At 41.6% G+C, this 22,131-nt stretch overlaps 1 protein-coding gene across 5 annotated transcripts in view; it reads right to left on the bottom strand.

Moving 5' to 3' along the window:
• Positions 1–22,131, bottom strand: part of GALNTL6 (polypeptide N-acetylgalactosaminyltransferase like 6) — an 837,664-nt gene that overhangs the window by 34,196 nt on the left and 781,337 nt on the right. For all 5 annotated transcript variants that reach the window (XM_075930207.1, XM_075930204.1, XM_075930205.1 and 2 more), the window contains one exon: positions 10,578–10,799. In XM_075930207.1, the coding sequence (XP_075786322.1) occupies positions 10,578–10,799 (222 nt within the window). The remainder of the gene's footprint in view (positions 1–10,577; positions 10,800–22,131) is intronic.

Raw genomic sequence — 22,131 nt, 5'->3', positions numbered from 1 at the left:
CTGATATTAGTCTGTTAGCTATTCAAAAACCAATATCAAGCACAATTACTGATAAACGTACTTGCTCTTTGGGAACCTACATAAAATGAGAAAAATGTAAATGCAAAATATTTTTGTCAGAGAATGTCAAAACTGCCAGCTCCACTACGAACTACTATTGGGTTCTTTATCAAATATTAGACTGCTCAATTTTTATAATCTTGAGTTTTGAATATTTAATTAAAGCATTTTCCCATTTCTCTGAATCAATGGGAGGAATTACAATGACACTTTAAACCAATGGGTAGGACATTTATAAAAAAATCTTCCACTTTATAGAGAAAGCTGACTTGAAGGATGATGCACCAGTGGAAGCCTGTATTTTAAGTAAATCATTGCGTTAGTCGAGGCTTTGAATGGGTAATACACATAAAAAACTAACTGAACAAACTTAAAGGGGCTAAATATATTTAAATATGTTGTGAAAGCTCAAGGCATATTTACTTCCTGAATGTTGGAACAAGCCAAATCAGTTCAGTAGAAGACTATTCAATAATAAGGGTGTTTAGAGGATTTTTTCCTTTATATTTTGACCTCTTATGCTAAAGAAAATTAAATAAGAATTTCTCTTTTTAGCCTGATTTGGGTGGTGGTGTATGGGTTGAAAATGAATGGATGAGGCAGCGTGTGGAAGCAATTACACGTTTTCCTTACTATGCACATTTTGATGTATAAGTTAAAAAACATTCTGATCTGCAAAAATGCTATTTTTAAAAACAAATTCTTTCCAAGAAGATTTATTATAAAGGAAACCACAATCTTTATGAATTTTAAAAATTTGTAGTCCCTTTCATGAAAACCATCAATTATTTCTAACCATAATTGTCAGAAAATATTTCTCAAAGGAGGAAAAGCTTCTTTGTCTGCCTCTTTGCAAGCTCTTGTCTGTCTCTGCCCTGATTTGATTCACAGTCCACCCAAGTCCTACTTGAGTAGTTCCTCTTTGTCACTCCTTATGTTCATCAATGCTTAGGGAGTTTTAAATGGCTTGTGCACTCTCAAAGCAGCTCCTACCAGAAGGGAACAGAAATTGGAAATCACTGTTCTGTGAATCCCTGGGACAGGACTGCAGCTATGAATTCAGCAGACTCTGTGCAGGAATTTAACAGCACGGTCTTCTAAACTAGAGGGAACTTATTTGGAGAATGGACCCAGGCACAGAGAGGAAGAGAAGGATGAGACTGCAGAGTCCCACTGCATAGTGCAGCCATTTTTAAAAAGTGATCAGGAGCGCAGAGAGAGGCAACTACTGTGTTTTTGCCACAACCTCCACACACAGAAGCTGATTTATTGAATATTTTTACTTTCTGATTAACAATGAAGAGAACTCATGTGATCTCTTTCCTGGGAGATTCAGTGACAATGCACTTCTGATTGGTGTGGCTGGGGACATTACAAGAGAGAGGGCATCATCTGTAATTGCTCATCATGAAGACCCAGGCTGCTCAAAAACACATGCTGACAGCCATAGCTAAAGCACATTGTGCAAATTGCTGCCGCAATTCCTAGTGGAACCAAATCTTCCTGACAAGAGTGAAACTAAAAGAGGGGGATTTTCTTAAATGACTAAGGGATTTAGAAGCTCAGAATACCAGGAAAGCCAATTGTATTTGTACTATACAATCCCCAAAGCAGATATGAAAATCTTTTCTTAAAGGCTTTACCCATGCCCCCATTGGGTAAATTTAGAATTGATAATATACAAAATCAGTGTGTCTCATGCTTAAAAATGACAACATAATGACAACTAGGTAGTCACTCATTACATTTCTTTTATCTTTTCTTTTAACATGAAAACTTTTGTCCCTTTGAGGAAATTTGCAATTAATTAGCATAAAAAGATGTTACTGAGATAAACTGAACCTCCAATGCAGTCACAGAGAGGTAGCCACGTTAGAGATAACATGATATATGCCAGCAAGTGCCAGCAATGCCCCTCTGCCACGTATAGTGGCCAAACCAGACAGTCTCTGCGCTAAGGATGTTAAGGACTAGTCGACTATCCGATAAGCAAATGCTTATCGGATAGTCAGTTGACTAGTCAATTCCCCCCTTGCTGTCTCTATCAGATAGAGGCAGCAAAGGGGGGGAGGAAAAGGGGGTACTTTCAAAGCGGCGGCGCTGCACAGCTGAATTGGGGATCAGCTGTGCAGTACTGCCACTTTGAAATGCCAAGGCAACATTATAAAGTGGCAGTTGCCATGTGGGGGCCGAGGTCAGCTGGGGACTCCCCAGCTGATCCCAGGCTCCGTGCGGCATTTCTGTGGAACCCGGGATCAGCTAGGGAGTGCCCAGCTGACCCCAGGTTCTGAGGAAATGCCGTGTGGAACCCGCGGTCAGCTGGTTACCCGGGCTCCGCGTGACATTTCAAATCAGCAGCGCAACATGGAGCCTGGGGTCCCCGCTGACCCTGGGCTCCATGAGGGCCCTTCCGCTTTGAAATACACAAGAGCCTCACTGGGGGCTGGCCCCAGGCTGCATGTGGCATTCCGCATTCCTCCTTTGAAATGTATAAGAGACCCACTGGGGAAATTCCATCGACTACTCAACTAGTAAATTAACCAATATTTAATATCCTTGCTCTGCACCAGCCAAAGGATAAATGGACAAATCAGAAATCAGGAAAAGTAATACTTTTAAACTTGTAGCAGAACATTTTAACCTCCCTGGAAATTCAGTAATGGATTTAAAAGTAGCCATCCTTCTGCAAAAGAACTTTAAAACCTGATTACAAAGGGAGACAGCTGAACTGGAGTTCATTTGCAAATTCAACACAATTAAGGTCTGAATAAGGATCTTAATTGGTTAACTTACCACAAAAGCATTTTCCCCTCTCTTGATAAGTCACATCTCCACATCAAATTAGGGATGTTAAGAAATGAGTAATCAGCTAATCGTGTAGAAATTCTATTGACTACACGATTAATCAATAGGGTTGGAAGCCTCCGGGAGCTACCCCTGCTGCAGCTCTGCAGTTTAAATGTAGTAAGATCTGGGCTGCCTGCCTGCATAGCTCTTACTACAATTAAATTGCAGAGCCACAGTGAGCGTAGCTCGTAGACCCAGTGTAAGCCGGCTCAGTCCCAACTCGCGCCAGGTCCAGCAACCTCTGTCTGCGGCCATCCCCAAGGACAACAGAATACGCTGGGCAAGCTTGGCAAGAGGCAGCTCATGAGTGAGTTTTATTTGTGATGTGGCTTCCCAGTACATCCTATTTAACCAACCCCCCTCCCATTTTGCTGTCCAGTCGCTGGAAGCTTGGGGGAGCCTCAGCAAGTGCCTGCCTGCTGCTCACATCCTGGAGCCGAGGGAGGAAGCCGAAGGGCTGTGGCAACCCGGGCTGGGCTGGCCAGGCTCCAAGTAGGCAGTGCTGGGTTGGCAGAGGGGCACTTGACCTGCCTATTCATGCCTCTAGCCCCGAAGAGAGAAGCCAAAGCCATTTTGGGGCAAGGTCTCTTCCTAGCAGGGGCTACACAATAGGTACCTAATGCACCAGGTAGCGGCAGCCAGGCACTGCATGGGCCGGGCAGCAGATGGGCAGAGCCCAGCTGGGAATTGCAGGGCCAGGGCAGGCAGACAGTAGAGGCTGGGCCGTGTGAGTCCCACTTGGCCCTCAGCTGCTCACCCTGTTCTGACCCTTCAGGTTTTGGCACACCCGGGGTGAGCCACTGAGCGCCCACCTGGGACAAAGTTCCGGTGACTGGTGAGCTCCAGTCCCTGCCTGTGAGCCCAGTGGGATGCTGCCACTGGTGTACAGTGCTCAGCGCCCAGCCTGGGCTCACTCCAGCCGAGCAGCAAGCCCAACCACACCAGCTCAACTGCTGGAGTGTCCTTCCAGGTGCCCGTAGGGCACAGCTGGGCTCCCCAAGCACCCAGACCAGCCAGAAGTGTTGCCTCCATCTGCCCAGACCACACAGAGCCCCAAGTGCTGCCAGTCCAGCCCAGGGCTCTGCACAGCGTTGCCAGCATCATCGGCCAGGCTTGCCATGGGAGACACACCTGCGGAGCGCTGCCAGCTCGGCCAATGCACCGAACCTGTATCTCCCTGAGCCCAGCCTGAGAGCGTTGAGCTCGCCTAGCCACTGTGCTCCACCCACCCGGGCTTTGGTCCTCAGCTCCTGGCCCAGAGCCGTGCAGCCCTGGCCCTTTCCCTGCCTGCCGTGTGTGAGCAGGGCTCCCGGGAGAATGGTGCCAGCCCGGCGCGTGGGATGGGCAGAGAGCAGAGCTGTGGCTCAGGGCAGCTGGCTCATCCTGGGTCCTCTGGAAGGGGGGAGAGAATGCAAGTATAGTAGTTGAGTAAGCCTAGGCTTATCGGGTAGTCAGTCGAGGACTCAACTACTCTCTTACATCCCTACATCAAATGCTGCAAATGGGACACATCCACCTGACTTGATTAGCCTCACTACTACTAGTCCTACACTTCAATAACTTCTTTTGTTGTTCTTGTTTATACCCAGGCCTCTGTAATTTCTACTCCAATTCATCTGATGAAGTGGGTTTTACCTATGAAGGCTTATACTCCAATAAATCTGTCAGTCGTGAAGGTGCCTCAAGACCTTCATTGTTAATGCACACATAGTGACAAGTCCTGCTTTTGATTAGTTAAAAATACAGACAATTATATTACTAAACTAATATCCCTTTCAGACACTGAAAGCAATGCTTAGCTTTCAGCCCTCAGGCATTTCACTTGAGACAGAGTGAAGTCCTGGCTCCACTGAAGTCAATGGCAAAGTTCCCAGTGACTTCACTGGAGCCATAATTTCACCCAGAATGCTTAAGTGTTCCTGATGAAGGGAAGTGTTGTGGTGAGTCAAAGGGATAGGCAGTCCCTACGGCAAATTTTGTGCATTGAAGATCACAAAAAACATCTACTGCAAAATAAAAATAAATATCAGGGCTCTTCTCAATGTGTAACCTTAATCTAAAAACAACTCTGTGTGGTACTGTGGAATAATACCAGTTTAATGACATTTAATAACTGCAAAGGCATGTCTAGCATTCAGGAAATGATTCAAACAGAGTTCTCAAACAAGGTGTTCATGTTATCTCCAGTACATGAAACGAACTACATATCCTGTCAGAACTACTGTTCAATTTAATAATCTGTTCAACTGATGTATTGCCCTTGAATAGCCAAGATGGTGCCCTGACTCTGTTATTAGGATCACGGCAATACAATGCATCATCATAAGAGGCTTCCAATTGCTACCAATTTACAGAATGCTTTTCACACAAAGTGGTTTAGTGCCCTGAATACAAAAGTGCTCTAGAGAACATTAGCAGCATTCGCTTGGGTGCAAAAATGGGAATGCCACTCTTCACCCTTTGTCTTTTGAGCAAGCAGCACTTACACTGGGTTTACTACATTTATTAGTGTAAGAGTGCAATATGTTCTTAAATAATCTGTCAGACATCAGAATCTACAGACTGAATGCCTAGCAACGAGCCTCCTTTCATATTAACTGATAAGCAGTAACTTAAAAGGTCCTGTTCTTTGTGTGAAACATAAAAAGGGAAAGGCCAGGTTAAAAGAAGTCAAGCACAGCCTGAATGAAATAGAGAAAGTAGGGGACTGTGGATCACAGGTTGACACTAACTCTGATGAGAAAATTTGAGTGGTGTGGAAACTGTAGTATGTAATGGGGGGGAGGGGAATGTTATATTGCTTTTGTACAATGTATATATGACAAACTGATGGGTTGTGGTTGACACAGTCATTAAGGATATAAAGCTGACACTTCTTAAAAGACATCTGTCTCTTTCAGAGAGAAGAGAGTTAGTCAGTCTTATGACTGATGCTTTTTCACGCAGATTATTTGGTTTTATTTCAGAATGCTTCACTTCTGAGATTTCCCATCTCTGTTGTAAAGTAGTTCTATCAAATCCATGAATTTTCAGTAGAGGCCAGGAAGGTGTGGATTCAGGTCACACGACTGAACATGAGTGCAATGTCAGTGAGACTACTGAATATTGAATAAGTGCTATAGCAGAATAGAGTCAAAGCTTAACATTTACATTTTGGATCAGGAAAAGGGATGATCTTAAAAACAAGCCTATAAAGACCAGAACAAATTGACTCATAGTCACCATTTATGATTCATCTTTTTAAAAATATATTCCCACAGACAGTGTTAAAAGTTTGAAATGATTGTAAATACTCTTTGGGCCCTAAGTGCTTAGAATGTAAGATTTAAAACTATACAATCAATCTCATGACAAATCTCACTCACCCCAGTCACCATTTTTTACTTCACTGGACAAGACTTCAAGTACCAGCACTGCATGAAATTACATTTCTTTTAACAGAAAGAAGTTTTTATGCCCTATTTAATGGATAATAGACATACCTACCCTTCAACTGGTAGCTCATACTTGACAATCCAGTCACAAAGATGGAACTAAGTTCTTTTAATTTACATTTTTACCATGGTAGCAGTAAAAATGGTATTACTATTAGTTTTGTATCTGGGCTAAAAGGTAATATGCTCACTAATCTAAATCTCTCCCAGATTATAAATCTCTCCATTATGTAACTGCCATTTTGCATGCATTTCAGAGTACAATATCAAATGGAGCACATATTCTTCAACTACCAATGCCAGTGGCACAATTAATTCCCAAAGATCAGGCAACAGTTAGGATGATAAGGTGTTTGCTTAATTTACCTCTTTTCTATCACAAATAGAGTTTGCTAACACATTTACCAGTCAAACTCCCACCAGAGGTGTTTGCAAAAAGGAGGAGAGGTTGCAAAAAGAAGGCTACACACATCATTCACTAGTTAGATGTTGGAGCCAGAGATTGTCTGAGCATGTTATTGTTTACCCTGGCTCAGACACGCAGAGACAAGAAAATATAAATCCTTTCCAAGCGTAAGTGGAGAAGGCAGTGAATGACAGTTCCTCTTGGCACAGGTGTCCCAGAAAGGATTCTTGATGTGTACAGCCATTGAGATTTCTTTGGCTGCTTGATTCTGCTAAAGTCATAAGGAGCAGTCTGTTTTCGTCTTTTCAATTTCTAGCTATAAGAGTTATTTGTCTTTACATTTGCTCCAGGTCTCTGCAAGCACTGATGAATTAATTAAAATTTTCCAGGAATGGGGGAAAATCCTCAAAAATAAATACATCAATAAATTAGAGTAGCAGGAAAAAAATTCAACTCAGGTTAGTTTACAGATGGAACATATTTTGGGGGGAATGGGAGAGACTGGGCCTGGGGGTATTTTTGATAGAACATTCTATGCATACTAGGGGGCTGCGCTTCCTGCCCACTACGCTCGCCAATCCCCCATCTGTCTGCCTGCCACAGCTGGATCGTGGCCTCCCCTCCTACCCATGCTGCAGCAGGAGGGAGGCTGCCACCAGCCCTCTCTATGGTCATATGGGGGCTGGGCCCTGATTGGGCAGGGTGTATGGCCGAGAGGAGGGGTCAGGAGCAGGCTGGGGACAGAGTATCTGGCCAGGAAGGAGAGGGAAGAAGCAGTCTGGGGCTGCAGCGGGTAAGGGGGGGAGGGGCGGTGAGGCGTTAGGGGTGCCTGGGCATGAGGGGATGGGGAAGCACCTATTTTTTTTTGCATCACGAATCCGTACACCACTCCCCAGCACTAGAGACTTTTCCTGCTACTCCAATGGGGAAGCTGCCTCCAACTCCAGTTCTATTTCCAGGTCCGGGGTCCCGACGCTCCGCAATCCAGTGGGGAACCACCGCATGCCTTGCCTGCCTGGCACTCCAGCCTCGTGGTTGCTGCCCCATCCCATAATATTAGAGGGCTAGCACTGGCTTTCTGTGGGGAGGGAGCAGAGGAGAAAGCACCGAGGCTCCGTGCTGGATCCAGCTGGAGGGGAAGTGCACGTTTGCTGCAGCGGGGAGGGAAGGAGCAGCGCTCACGCTTCCCCATGAGCCAGCTCCTGTGCACAGCCTCAGGACTTTTTCCTCCAACCCGACCTGCAAGAAGCTGGCGCTGACCCTCTAATCTTGTGGGACGGGGGCAGCCACAATGTTGGAGTGTGAGGCAGGCAGCGGCCTGAGGCAAGCGGCGGCAGCAGTTCCCCTCTGGGTTGTGGAGCATCGAGACCCCAGACCTGGACAAAGCAGTGGAGCTGGAGCTGGGGGCCAGCAGGGAGCACAGGGCACCCCCCGAGGAGGGAGCGGGGGGAATGTGAGCCATGGCCGCTACTTCTCCTTCTGACTCTGCAGAGGCTGTGGGAGGTTGGGGCTGATGCACAGTGATGTTGTTATGTCACTAGTCCCACAATACATTTTTTTATATAGCAAGAGAGATAAAGCTGTCCTATGATTAATATTAAATACAGCTTATTTCATTGAGATGCTGGCAGACCAGATGCCAGCTCATGCCAAGACCTTCCCTGAATATCTACAAATGCACAGCTGGAAACGACTCTTGATTATTGTGTGTTACTACTATCAAAATAGGTATTACATGTTAAGTTGCTAAAGATCTGTTTAGATTTTATGAAATGCTGGTAGAATGGTGCAACTATTTATCTCACTTATAATCTTTGCAGCCCATGCTATAACATTATAGTGTTTGCACTGTAATCCTTTGCAGTTGTGTACCTCACCAAAAAGGAAAAGAAGCATTGATTAAAGTGAAGTGCTCATCTATGGTCTACTGGGGGCAAATGACATATTGTGTCGCATCAAAGGACAGAGATTTTGTTGATTGCATTCTTAACTCCTTCTAGGAAGGAGAGACTGATGCATAACTCAACCTATAAGTTTGGACTCTGGAACAGAGAGGATAAAAATACCTAATACAAGAAACAATCTTTCTTTCATGCTGTCTGGACTCTAACACAGCATGTCTACACTGCAACACTATTTCGAAATAACTAGCACTATACCAAAATAACTTAGTTTGTGTCTACATAGCAGGCAGTTATTTCAAAATAGTGTCAAAATACTGTCAAACTGGAGCACTTCTTCCAACTCCTGTAACCCTCATTGTATGAGGAGTAAGGGAAATTGGAGGAAGAGTGCTCTATCTTGAAATAAGTGCTGTGTAGATGCTCCCTATTTAGAAATAAGATAATCAATTGACGTAGCTCAATTTGTGTATCTTATTTTGAGTTAAGCCCTGCAGTATAGATGCACCCTAAGGGGCAAAGAGTCCAAAACCTAAGTAAAGAGATCTCCACGCTACTTGGAAAGGGTTAGCCCTGAAAGACATTTAGAGGTGACAGATTACTACAACTGTCACCTTTCAAACGTAGATAGAAATGTATTTGCATGCTGTAACCTATAACTAATTCTAATTTCATATTGATAGTTAATAAATCCTTAGTTTATTCTATAATTGGCTACCAGGGTTGTCTTTGGTGTGAGATCTAAGGTCCAAGATCTAAGGGTAACTGACTGGTCCCTTGGGAATGGGAGTAACCAGAATATGTTGTGATTTTTCATGTAAGTGACTATTTATCACTAAATCCACCTTGCCTGGGTGGCTAGATAGACAAGAGAGCCCCAAAGGACTATCTGTGAATTCATGGTAAGACCGATAGAGTGATCCAAGAGTTGACATTAATTACTGTGTAAGTGAAATCTAACTATAGAACCTTCTACAATTTTTGGGTTGTCTGCCCTGCTTTTTGACTGTTCTGTGGGTTGGCAGTCACAAGCCACTTAAGACAGTGTAACAATCATATAAAATGTGTATTGATAACTCCATGTAAAGCATGGATATCTGAATTCCAAAGTTCTGAATATGGTTCTTTTTGACTCTCTGGAATCTTGAGTGAGGATTGTACAATATAGCAAGGTAAAATATCACGTGTTCAAAGTCCTGCAATTGTAGAGGTATGTGTCAGTGTGGGTGTTGATGGAGGACATGGGGAAGTTATTGAAATTTGGTCTTTCCTGCCTTATTCTGTTAATTTTCTATTGCCTCTGGGTATAAACAGCTTGTATGTAGTTTATGAAACAAAATGTTAATGAGAAAAAACAAAACCGAGGGACTATATTGGTGGCAGGAGTATGCATATATCAGGACACTGACACCATGAAGTACTTTGAAGTACTATAGTTTGGGGGTGGGGGTGGGGTGGGTAAAGACTGTGAAGGCCTAAGGGATTATAATCTGAGATGGTTTTTAAAAACCTACTACAAGTTGTGAAGAAATTGGTTTACTTTAAAATGTTCTGAAGAAAAGGGGATCAAAAACTGGCTGGTCTCCCCTTCTAGAGAATATTTTGGCATAGGGATCTCTGGAGGCTTAGGATATTTAATCAAAAATCTTTGTTCCAGATGAACAGCCTTCATTCCTTCAATTCAGGTGTAAGGCTTTATAATCTGAGAGCCCTAAGAACTCCTATAACAAATCCAGGGAAGACTAGAATTGATAATACTGATATTTATAAAGTTATTTTAAAAACACAGAAAAATATATACTAAAGTCAACCTTTCTTTACAAATCATAATCAAAGAGGGGAAAAAAATCTTGTGTGTGTCACCTTTAAGATGGAAGATGTAAAAAGCCAGTGCAATTTTTCCAACAAGACTATATATATTTGCCTTACCTCCCCCCATGCAGCAGGTGGAGGTTCCACAGGGGGGTAATATTTAGGGACATCCCATGCCACTGCAGCCATGAACCACTTGAAGTCCTTGCACTTAAGGTGCTTGCGTAGCTCCTTCTGGGCTGAGATATCACCTGTTGAGAGATGCCTGTATTCAGGCCGCCGCTGGTAAACGTACTCTGCAAACTCATCCATCCATGTCTCTGCCACACGCTTCAGATTCTATGCAGTAGAGAGAAAGAATCATTATCCTATCCATGCAATGACTAAATGATATAATTGACACTGGAAAAAACAACCCTGGCTTGTAATTTTACCACATTTTGGATGGTGACATATTAAATAAACTGTAAACATTTTTTGGAATTAAACACTGTTAGGAGCATGATTTAATTAGATGAATGGCTTCATGCAGTTTGTTTTTTTTAGTACTTCAGTGCAATTGCTGAATAGGGATTTAATTAACCAGCTACAGTAAAGTTTTAGCTAATTATTTAAACTAGACTCTCACTGTGAAGCTCTTTTTTTTAAAACTTGATTACTAACAGTGTTTTCCATAATTTTGGATACAGCAGAATGTTATTGGAGTTTTGCTTTGTATAGTAAAATACTTTATACAACTCACTTTTTTTCAACAGTACATTCCTTTTAGGGCCTTTAAACATCCTCAATCTTTCAAGTGCCAGAGTGACATATCTGCAAAGACAGGCTTAGTAACAAGCCTGATCAATCTCCTCTACTTACACACAACTAACTGGGCATTATTAATATGTTCAGAACATAAGAGGAATTCTGAATACACAACATTACACAACCTACAAATACCTATAATCAGAAGAAATTGTCCCCACCCACATCTGATTGGCTGAGACCCTGGGGATTTTCATTTTCCTCTGCAAGATGGGGCATGGGCCACAAGTCACTTGCAAGTTTAAATTAGAGCAAATGGTGGATTCTCTTTAACTTGAAGTCTTTAAACCATGATTTGAGGACTTCAGTAATTCAGTGAGAGATACAGGGCACATTACAGGAGTGGGTGAATGAAGTTCATGGCCTGCCATGTACAGGAGGTCAGACCAGATGATTAGGAGGTCGCATCTGGCCTTAAAGTCTCAGAATAAGAGCACGAGGTTGCTTCCCCATAAAAGAATTCTGTCAAACCAAAAGCTATCCAAGTTTAGCTTGAATTACACCTTTTTTGGATAGTTTCCACATGGCTGGTGAGAGGATGATGTGGCCCTTCTGGACCTACCCATATTCCAACCATTCCCTGGTTTCAAGCCTGCCTCTCTCCTTCCCTTCTTCTGTATAGATCACAATTGTGCAATCTGTTGCTGCCTAGGATATTTACCAGGGCCAGAACACCACTGCCTGTGCAATTGACTCCTCCATTTGGGGGGCAAGTGATATTTGAGGCTGAATCCTTCATTGTACATAGATTCTGCAGAATGCATGGGTTCATGAGAGACCTTTAAATGCTACTTTAAATATTTATGAGAGGTTTATAAAGAGGTCTTATACAGGCAGTCCCCGGGTTACGTACAAGATAGGGACTATAGGTTTGTTCTTAAGTTGAATTTGTATGTAAGTCGGAACTGGCTTCCAGATTCAGCCGCTGCTCGGGGGAAGCCGGCAGCGGGACAGCCCAGGCGCGTCTGGACTGCCCCGCTGCCCGAACCCCTCCGTGGCTTTGCTCTGCGTCTTCCTGGTCTGCAGACCAGGGAGACGCGGAGCAACTTTTCTCGCCCCGGAGTACACGGGCGGAGGTCCCGCAGTCCGTGTCCTCCGGGGCGAGAAAAGCCCCGTTCGTAACTGCGGATCCAACGTCGGGGACTGCCTGTATATTAATGAAGCAACTAATAACTGATACAGGTTGAACCTCTCTAGTCCAGCATCTTTAGGACCTGTGGGTGCTAAATCAGAGAATTCGCCTAACCACGGGAGGTCAATATTGTTTAGCAGCATTACTAACACTTCCACTGATATTGATCTCTTCAAATATATTTAGGGGTAAATTAGAGCTAAATAATAGCACAGAAAACTGAGAGCCAGGACTGGTGGATGCAAACAAACTTTATGGGACCACCAGAAACTTGGCCACGCCCATGAAAAGTGGGCATCTGGCTAACTAAAATCATGCCGGACCACAGATGTTGCTGGACCAGAGTGTGCCAGACTAGAGAGATTCAACCTGTACAACCAAACCCTTGGGGGTCCATATTCTCTGTTCACCATTGGTTATGGTCTCAATACCTTCTTCTCTCCCTTTTTTTTTAGGCAGAATCTTCTCTAATTATCTTTCATTTTTTCTCTTTTTTGAATTAAAATCTGCACTTCTACAGCTATCCAACATAAAACAACAACATTATACATGTATTACATTGGGTGACATTGTACACTAAAGGAATCTTGTAGCCTTGGTTGTAAAAACAAGATCCTCAACCCTTGTAATGTTCTATTTATAGAATGCTGGAGCCGCAAAATGGTGAGATGGTATGTAATAAAATAGAGGACAATATATATCTGAAAATCAGCAACAGAAGCAATGTATTCTTTTCAGAATGGTCTCTGCATATTTGTGAGCCTGATTCCTATTTGGATTTGCTTTCAAGATTCATTTGAAAACCACCCTCCTGAATTTTATTAATTTAGTTTGCTTCAAGCATCTGCACAAACCTAGATATCTGAGAACTAATAAGGCTTATCTGAATACAAAGGTAGCGAGATACAGAACAAATGAAGTACATTCAGGTGGTGCTGTAAGATAAGTTACTATGTGCTTTGTCTCTGAGAAGCAAACACATTAAAACCTGAAGGAAGGTGGATGTGCAATTAAGGCAGTTTAAGAAATCACAACACTGAAATCCCTGTTCTAAATGACTTATGCTCCTCACAAGGTTGACTTTTGTTGCTGTTTCATCAGAAACAAAGCAACAGGACTCTTCTGGGTAATTTACATGATATTAGCATTCAATAGTAAGAGAATGGGGTGTCATCAAGACAAATGTATATATAAACCTGATATAAGAACGACAGCTACAAAGGCAATATGACTCTCTTTGAGGTAATAGTATAACATGGGAATCTCCCAACCAAATGAAAATTCTATTTACCTTTGCCTTTGCAGAGAGATACAAATTATTAATCTGATTATTATTCTGATTAATACCAAATTAACGAGAAGAGGCAAAACCATGAGTGCTAGTATAGCCTTTACAGTACCACATCATCTGCTCATGTGTTCTGTTATCCCACATGTTTTAATGGAAAACTATTTTAGAAATATTTTAGAGAATTTTAGATGTAATGTGGTACATTTAAAACTCCAGATTTAATTAATCTGATGGCTGATTTAGTAACATGAGTGCTATTGTACAGAACACCAAAGAAGAGGAAACTGATAAATAACGGGTAGCAGAAGCTTACCTCTTCAGTAGCAAATGTAGCTACTGCCTCAGTTTCCCCCTCTTTTGTAGACTAGTCTAGGTTTCTGGCTTAACTAAATATACTTCATTCCTCCTGAGGCAAGAAGAGTCCAACAAAATAGAAGTCCAAAAGAAGTCTTTAAACCTCCCTTTGCTGGTTTAGAGGCTCACAAATAATCCTTCACCCAGACAAATTTTCATCCTCCCGATCAACCTATTATTTGACTTTTCACAGCCTTTTGGTGGGAAACCACAAACAATGGATTTCTTTAGATGATTCACCTGAAGAATGGATTTCACCTACTCATTTAAGGTCTTTCTCTATCCTCCCACAGAGCCTCTGGCTTTCTAGGCCACAATATCAACTTTTCCTCAGCATACTTTACCTAACTCTTTGTTGTCTTTATAAGACATTCTCCAGCTTTTTCAAAACCCCCAATAGGCAATAGCTTGCCCTATTACCTTTGATTCTCTCTAAAATGACAAAATTGTATATTTCTGCCATTTTCCCCCAAGATGCATTGCTTCCCAACCTTTAGTCACCCAACTAACAATAAACCCCAGAATGCCTTGATTTTGGACTGAACCTGGAACAGTGCCAAAGCTCAATCATGAGCATTACTATTTATCCCTGTGACACCAATACATTTTAGACATTTTTGAAAATGCTGAAAGTAGCCTTTCCTTACATATTAATGCCCAACACTGAGATACTCAAGGTATTGATTGACTTGGCCCAAAATTTGTAGGAGCGTGCAGTTGGATACTGGGATTCTTTAAGCTCTTCAAGCAGGATGGCAAGCTTATCACATTCTTGAAATCATCCTTCGTCTTACCAGAACCCCCGAACAGTCTCTCTACGTAGCTATTTATATCACCGTCATATCTAAGGACATAACAGGAACTTTAACATTCCTTCAGACAGTCTTTGCTTGATACTTAATAATAACTTTTAAGATATACTTTTCCATCTCACCTCAATTAACATAATTAGAAATCTCTCGGATATGACAAATAAGAAAGCATTAATACCTATTTTTTATGTCCTATATCTTTAAAATAGATATCCTATTACCTTTGAGTTGGTCCCAAAAGTATCCAATGGGTTACATATACCAAAATTTCAGATGAAAGGATGTAACTGCATATTTTAGCAGGGAAGAGGTAATATTGGGCTTACAAAGGAAAGTAGAATGCAACCTTAAATCAATGGACTAGCTGTTGCTCCACACTATTTGAACCATTTTCCTTTAAAATACACAGAACCTCACAAAAATACTGACTAGCTATCCACCAAGCTCCAAACTAAGAGGGTCTTTATAGTATAAGAAACTTTACTCCCCAGACTAAACTTTCAGTAGGAAGTTCTTTCTGAAGTAGTCAATTACAGTGTTCAAATAATACAAACCAGCTTCCTCATAGTTTGACTGCTTTGAAGGAGGTTTGTTGAACTAAGTCATCTTGAGCTCATCATCCTGGTTATCTCTGCAGAAGCTGACAATACAGCCTTAATAATTACCACATACCTTTTTGTTTAAAGAGTAAAGTCCAATGCTGAGAAACAACTTCAAGATGCAATCAGTCTTAATACAAGAAATGAATACAGTAATTCATATTTACTCTTATAAAAACCAGAGTAAGCTCCCACAATACATTAAAAAGTAATACAAATGATCTATTTGTAAATGTTTAAGGGTTTCACCCAAGCCAAAAAAAAAAAAGCGTGTGCTTTTTCAGGAGGCGTAAGCTTTGGAAGGTGGAACATTCTGATATTGTGGTAGACAAGGTTGGAAGGTAAATTGGTCAGCTCTCTAAAATATAAAACTTTTCTGCAGCCAAGAGCTTTTCAGAGCATCCGGGGGTAGGGGGAGGAAGGAAAGAGAGGACATATATCAGTGAGCACCCCTATTTCCATGCTCTACTTCTCTGAACTTTCTGTCCCTTTGCTTATCTCACCGGCAATGTGAGGTCAACAGGAGATAATCTAATTCTAGATTGGAGTAACCCACTTGCATGGCATGGCTGCTGGCAGAAAACTATGACACCTGGTTAAATCAAACTTTTTTCTTTTTTTAAGAGAGAGAGAGAGGAAAAGAAAGTAATTAATAGTTGCAGGGCTGACCGAAGAAGGGGAAGGCAACAGGAATTCTCTCACCCAACACGCTGTAGGGCTTATTAATTGGGAATCATTCCCAGCCAATCCACCCATTAAAAATGAGGTTTTAGCAAATAATAATTTTAAGATAGCCTTTTCCTGTTACAACATTAGGATTCTTTCATGTACCATATGCTGGGTATTAATATGAGAAGATTCCATGTTTCTAAAATTAAATTAGTTCTTCATTAAGAGAACTAGTCTGGCCATGTGCATACAAACTGAGCACTTGGTGCCTTCGCCAAACTCTTCTCTCCTGCAACCTGTGCTACACCTAGCATGTGCTATGCAGATTTCTGTAAGCACTGATCTATAATCAACGTTTTTGCTGATAGAGATAAAGTTTGCTTGTTCTATACCAAATTAAACACTCTTTTACTATCTGTTACACACAAAAAAGTTAACACATTTTGAACTAAAAACAAATTGTTAAGTTTGCCTTAGCCCCTCTCTTTGTAAATGGAAACTGTGAGACAATATCTCAAATGCCATCAAATATCTTTGTCAAGAGGAAGAGTCAGTTTTGGATGGCATGGGAGATTTCAGGTTCTCAACTTCTATTATTATAGTGTGATCCTGTCTGCTACAGTATATAGCTAGAGGGAGAGAGGAGAGAATAGCAAAAGAGAGGAAAATAAAGCTTTTTCAGCTACTGGAAAAACACAGATAAGGCATAGCATTATTTTTAGCATGCCGAACTGATCACAGCAGTGTTGCTAGGTTAGATTTGACCTGGTTGGTTAAGGTAGATTCAGTAAGGAAAGCAAAATATAGAAGATTAAAAAAAGACATAGGAGAAATAAAATTAGTTTGGGAATTTACATGTTAGGTAGGGAAACGGCAAGAATCTTAGGTGTACATCTCAGGAGTTTCTGAAGGCACAGCCACAAAGGTAACAATATCCTTGCTCTCTCTTTCATGTCTAGTCAGAACAACTTTCTGGATAAAGAAAGCTGAGAGAAGAGAGAGAGAGATATGGATGTGATCATGATGCTGACGTCTCCAAAAGTATTGGTCCTCAATTTACTCCAACTGAGTAATAAAAACAAAGTATCCAGTTGTCCCATGTAGGAAAACCTCATCTCATTTTGTTACACTTAGTTTTGTTGCTACAACTCTTATCTCATTAGGAGCCTTGAAATTTAGACAAACTCTGTTCTATGCTTTTTCTTTAAACAATATTTTTTATACAACATGGTTGCTAAGTTAAAATTTCTCCTAGTCACGTTCTTTGGACAATTCAGAACTTCTAAGGCAGAGTTCAACTCAGCTGAAGAGAGGGATAAATGTACACTCTCTTACTCAACTGCTATTCTTAGTGGAATCCTTAGGCCATTTTTGGTTCCTGGTTTTTGTGGCTGACAGATTCATCTCTTCCATCAAATGCCCTGCACCTCTTCATTATGTTTGGTAGAGTCCTATCTGACATTCCCAAGAGAACTATGGTGCTTCAGACAACCCAGATAGGAAAAAGCAGAGACTTTGTTCTCGGGAATGAAATGGCTGCTTAAAACCTGGGGCCTGCATAGCACACCAGCCTGGTAAAGATTCCAGGGGAGCAAAGTTAAAATGGATCAGTCCCTAATATGACTATTACAGTTTCGTGTTTTAGAGCTAGGACTGGAATGATATTATTTACGAGAAAGACATAGACACACATAACCCTGTATGGCTCATGAAACTGCATGGTTCTATCCCATGGATTTTTTTTCAATTGAGTTTTCAGAGAGAGTTGTTAAATTATCATAAAAATATAATTTCTGCTGCCAAATTCTCCATAAGTTATTATGCAGAAAATGGTTTTTCCCCTGCCTGTAAAACAGCACAATGCTTTTTATTATTTGTGCCATTTCACCTTCATAACCCATTTATTCTTCTGTGCGCCGCCATCACTCTCTGCACATACACCAGTCCAATCCCCAATTTATGCACTGACATTTTGTCAATATTAAGCTATTGTATCATATTTGAATTCCATTACCACTTCCTGTTTCTCTATTGGCAATCCGAACATTTTCCAGGAAGCTGGCAATCACAAGCAGGACTTCTTTAATACAGATTGCATTTTTTTTTATTACAATAGGCGTTTCTCTCATTGGCTATTTATCCTGTATCCTAGTTTTAGTTTATTGTGTCAACAGAGCATCAAGCACCCTAGTACACAGGTACTCCTTCACTGTCGGATTCGCTGCAGTTCTGAAATCATACTTGGGCATAGTGTTGGAGGCCGCAATGCAGAATGTCAGGTGCCATCTTTGGATGTGAAATAAACAGATGACCTGACTGTTATATTCATTAAAAATCTCATTGCACTTTTTGGAAGAAAACAGATATTAATCCATCTTCCATTTTAAATCCTCTGCTGCTGCAGCAAAGTAGATTCCATATGTCGCTTTTGAACTGTTTGCATATCATCAGATCTAATTAGTTACATATATTAATTGCAATCATGAAAGAATAAGAAGCCAGAAACTCAAGTTGCTTTCTGTATGCTGGTGAAAGTCACAAGCATGTGGCTTTTACTGCCTCTATGCATTGCTATTAATATCCTCTGTTATTTTTACTCACCCTCAGTTGCATGCTGTAACCACATCTTGCCACAAAAATCATGCGAGCAGTGTGCAATGTACCCAGAGCTTGGATACAGACTTTTATTTACACTTTCCACTCCTCATGCCACGAAACACAGTGACAGTCCCCTTTACAGAGGGGTATAATGAACCACAATGAGGTTAAATGACTTACCACAGGTCACATAGCTTGGGAGCAGTATAGCCTAGGAACAGAATCCAGGAATCCCAATTCCCTATCTACTAGTTTCTCTGTTTACTAGACAAAACTGCTTTGCTAGTCCATCAAATACTGAAAAGTAGTTACTGCTATTGCAAGTTAGATATCCTTCTGGATATAATATATGTATCAATTTCTTTTCAAATGGTTAATAGACCATAAACTATCTTTCCCCCTTAAAATATTTTTAGATTGAAGAGAGCATAAAAACCTACTGAGATTTTAATTCTTTTGTTTCTCTTGTATTCAAAATTACCATACAGATATTTCTTCAAATTTCCTTCTTAAAACATCCTTCCTGGGCTGAGATCTTGATTCAGCTGCTAATTAATTTTGACTATGGACCTATAAACATGTCTAAATATTATAGGGATGTTATAAAGGAAATTCAGAAATTTACAGGAAATTGCAGGTTATATATTGGTCCAGCAAATTTCCCGGTCAGGTTCTAAGGGTGCCAGACCAGGGAGGTGTCCTGAAATGATAGGTCATCTCTGTATTCCCCATTGAACTGTGAGTTTTTATTGAAAGAATATATATAATTGTGTTACTGCAAGAGGATAATGACCCAAATGATCTGCTCATTCAAAACTGACATTTACAGTGATTGCTGGATCACAATTGAAGTCTATTGCTGCTTGCCATGCTAAAGGACTGAGTGACTGCAAAGCTACCTGCACTGCCACCTTATACCAGAGCTGCTTCTCTCCTTTGTGAAGACAGCTTTAAAAAAATACAAAAGGAGCCATATGTCAGTTTGCATTCAGGTCACTGGATTATGTAACTTTATGGACTTGCTTTGTCTAACTCACTGATTCTGCTTTGTCCTATAATGTGGCTGGAAACCATGACTGCAAAAATGTTCAAGTGCTATTTTCAGCAAACCCTGATCATTGCTCACAGCTAGAAAAAAAAATCATTACGCCTAATGTTCAGTATGCCTACAGTACCCTGGCCTAGAAAGCCCTTTAAAGCCACTGAAAATGGCTGAGTAAGGGGGTCAGCTGGGAATCTGAACCCACCTTAATCAGCGGAATTTCCTGCCTCTTGAATTGAATTGAAACTCTTGCAGGTTCCAATTCAGCATCATAGTAATAAGTCAAATAGCATCATGCTGTGCCTGATGGGTCAGAGGATCACTGGGTTCTGGGATCCCAAGTGCTAGACTGCAGGGAGGAATTGAGTTAAGGTTAGGATTCTCCATATATTTGTGTTAACATTTAAAATTGATTTTCACTGGGTTTGCCAACCTCTAGTTCAGAAAGACCTATACTATCATCTAATGCTCTGGAGGAAGTGCTAACAATCTGATTTCAAACTTTTGCACATGAAAAAGGTTGCTGTAGGTGTTTACAGATTCAACCTCTATGGTCCGAACTTCCATACTCCGGCACCATCTGTGGTCTGGAATGCCCATTGGTGCTCCTGGGCTGGAGCATTCATAGAAAAAAAGCTGCCTCCCTCGGCTCAGTAACTCCTCCTCTGCCCTCCCAGAGCTTCTGGTGCAATGCAAGCTCGGGGAAAAATGGCAGGGTGGCTGCCGCAGGGCTTGGTGTGTTCCCATGGGGCACCCCTGGAACCCACATCTATCCTGTCTGTTCCCCCAAGTGTCCACTCCTTGCTCAGTTAGTGGTGGCCCTTGTGCATAGCCCATGGCCAGGAGCACAGCCCTGACGCCAGCAGTAGAGTTTGGGAGCTCAGCCCGGTTGCTGTGGGGCTCAGTGCACTCCCATGGGACTGCACTCCTGGTCCCGAGCTTCAGGACTCCTCAGTTATCTTGCCTCTTCCCTTGGCCACCAGTCCCGCTGGGTCAATGCTAGTCCCACTGCTGCTGCTGAAGCAGAGCCTGGCAGCCAAAGGGCTGGCACGGACCTCCCCTGGTCCAGCAAATTCCCTGGTCCGGTCCTGAGGGTGCCAGATAAAGGAGGTACAACGTGTACTGTAATTATAAGGTCAACTCTGTATTCCCCCACGGAACGGTAAGTTTTTATTGATAGACCTCTCATGTTTTATGGAATCATAAAAAGAAAAATCCATTCATATGATGTTTGCAAAACCTGTCTAATAAACTGGAATGTACCTAAAGGAATTGCTGATCTTATTTTAAAATCCTTTTTACCAGATAACTGGCTAGGAGATTATGGCTTAGCTAGAATGCATAAATGAAGTAACATTCATGAATACTAAAGTAGTTAAAACAATATAGCAAAAGAATCTAGTACTTCTGTATCAGGGCGGTGTCTTGTACAAAGTTTCAAAGGCTTCTTTTACTGAAAATTGTTTCATATAAAAAAGACAAAAATAGTTATTGGTAGCTGTGATTTTGTACTAAGATAGTAGGGCTTGGAATGAATGACAATTACTTTGTGCTTCCTTAGGATGTGGAATCCCTTTTAACATCGGTACATCCATTAATCTTGCTTCATGTGCAATTACCTATAAATTGAGCACTGACTGTGTCGGGCATGCAGCAACCTCCTGAGGCATTTACAAAAAAAGTCTTTCTGTTTTAGTAGTTCTCTCTTATTTTGTTTGCCAGAGTCTGCTTTATAAATGTGGTATTTATTTTTTCCAGTGTGTTTTGCTCATATTTTGTGGCACAGAATGGTTTCACTGGCAAAATATTTTTACATCAACATTTCCTAGGTTATAAACCACAGTTCAGGAAAAAAGTGTCTAGACAGGACTCGATAGCGTAGCAATGTGTGAAATATGATCCCAAGAAAGAGAAACTAGCAACATGATACTTTCTAAGGTGTATATGATACAATACATTAGTGATTATTTAAAGACCTTACTGCCTAGAATAAATAGGATTTAGATAGGCATATTATCGTATAGCAGAGAATGTGATCCTCATTGAAGAACATAGCTATATAGGCAGGGGCAGATATAGGGCAGGGCGAACGGGGCGGCCGCCCCGGGCCCCGTGCTTAAAAGAGCCCCGCGCATGCGCCATGGCAAAGGGGGGCCCCGCAGGGTTATGCTGCCTGGGGCCCCGCAAAACAGTCATCTGCCCCTGTATATAGGGTCTGATCAATGGCTCAGCTAGCTCAATATCCTATCTGCTGACCATCTTGGCTAACAGCTGTTGATGGATCCATCCTCCATGAACTTCTCTAATTATTTTTTACTCTGATTGTGTAGTTTTGGCCTCCATTGCATCCCCTGACAGTGAGTTTCA

The sequence above is a fragment of the Pelodiscus sinensis genome, chromosome 5, assembly GCF_049634645.1.
Source record: "Pelodiscus sinensis isolate JC-2024 chromosome 5, ASM4963464v1, whole genome shotgun sequence".
NCBI lineage: Eukaryota > Metazoa > Chordata > Testudines > Trionychidae > Pelodiscus > Pelodiscus sinensis.
Note: the sequence above shows the minus strand (reverse complement) of the source record. Positions and strands in the feature narration are given on the sequence as shown.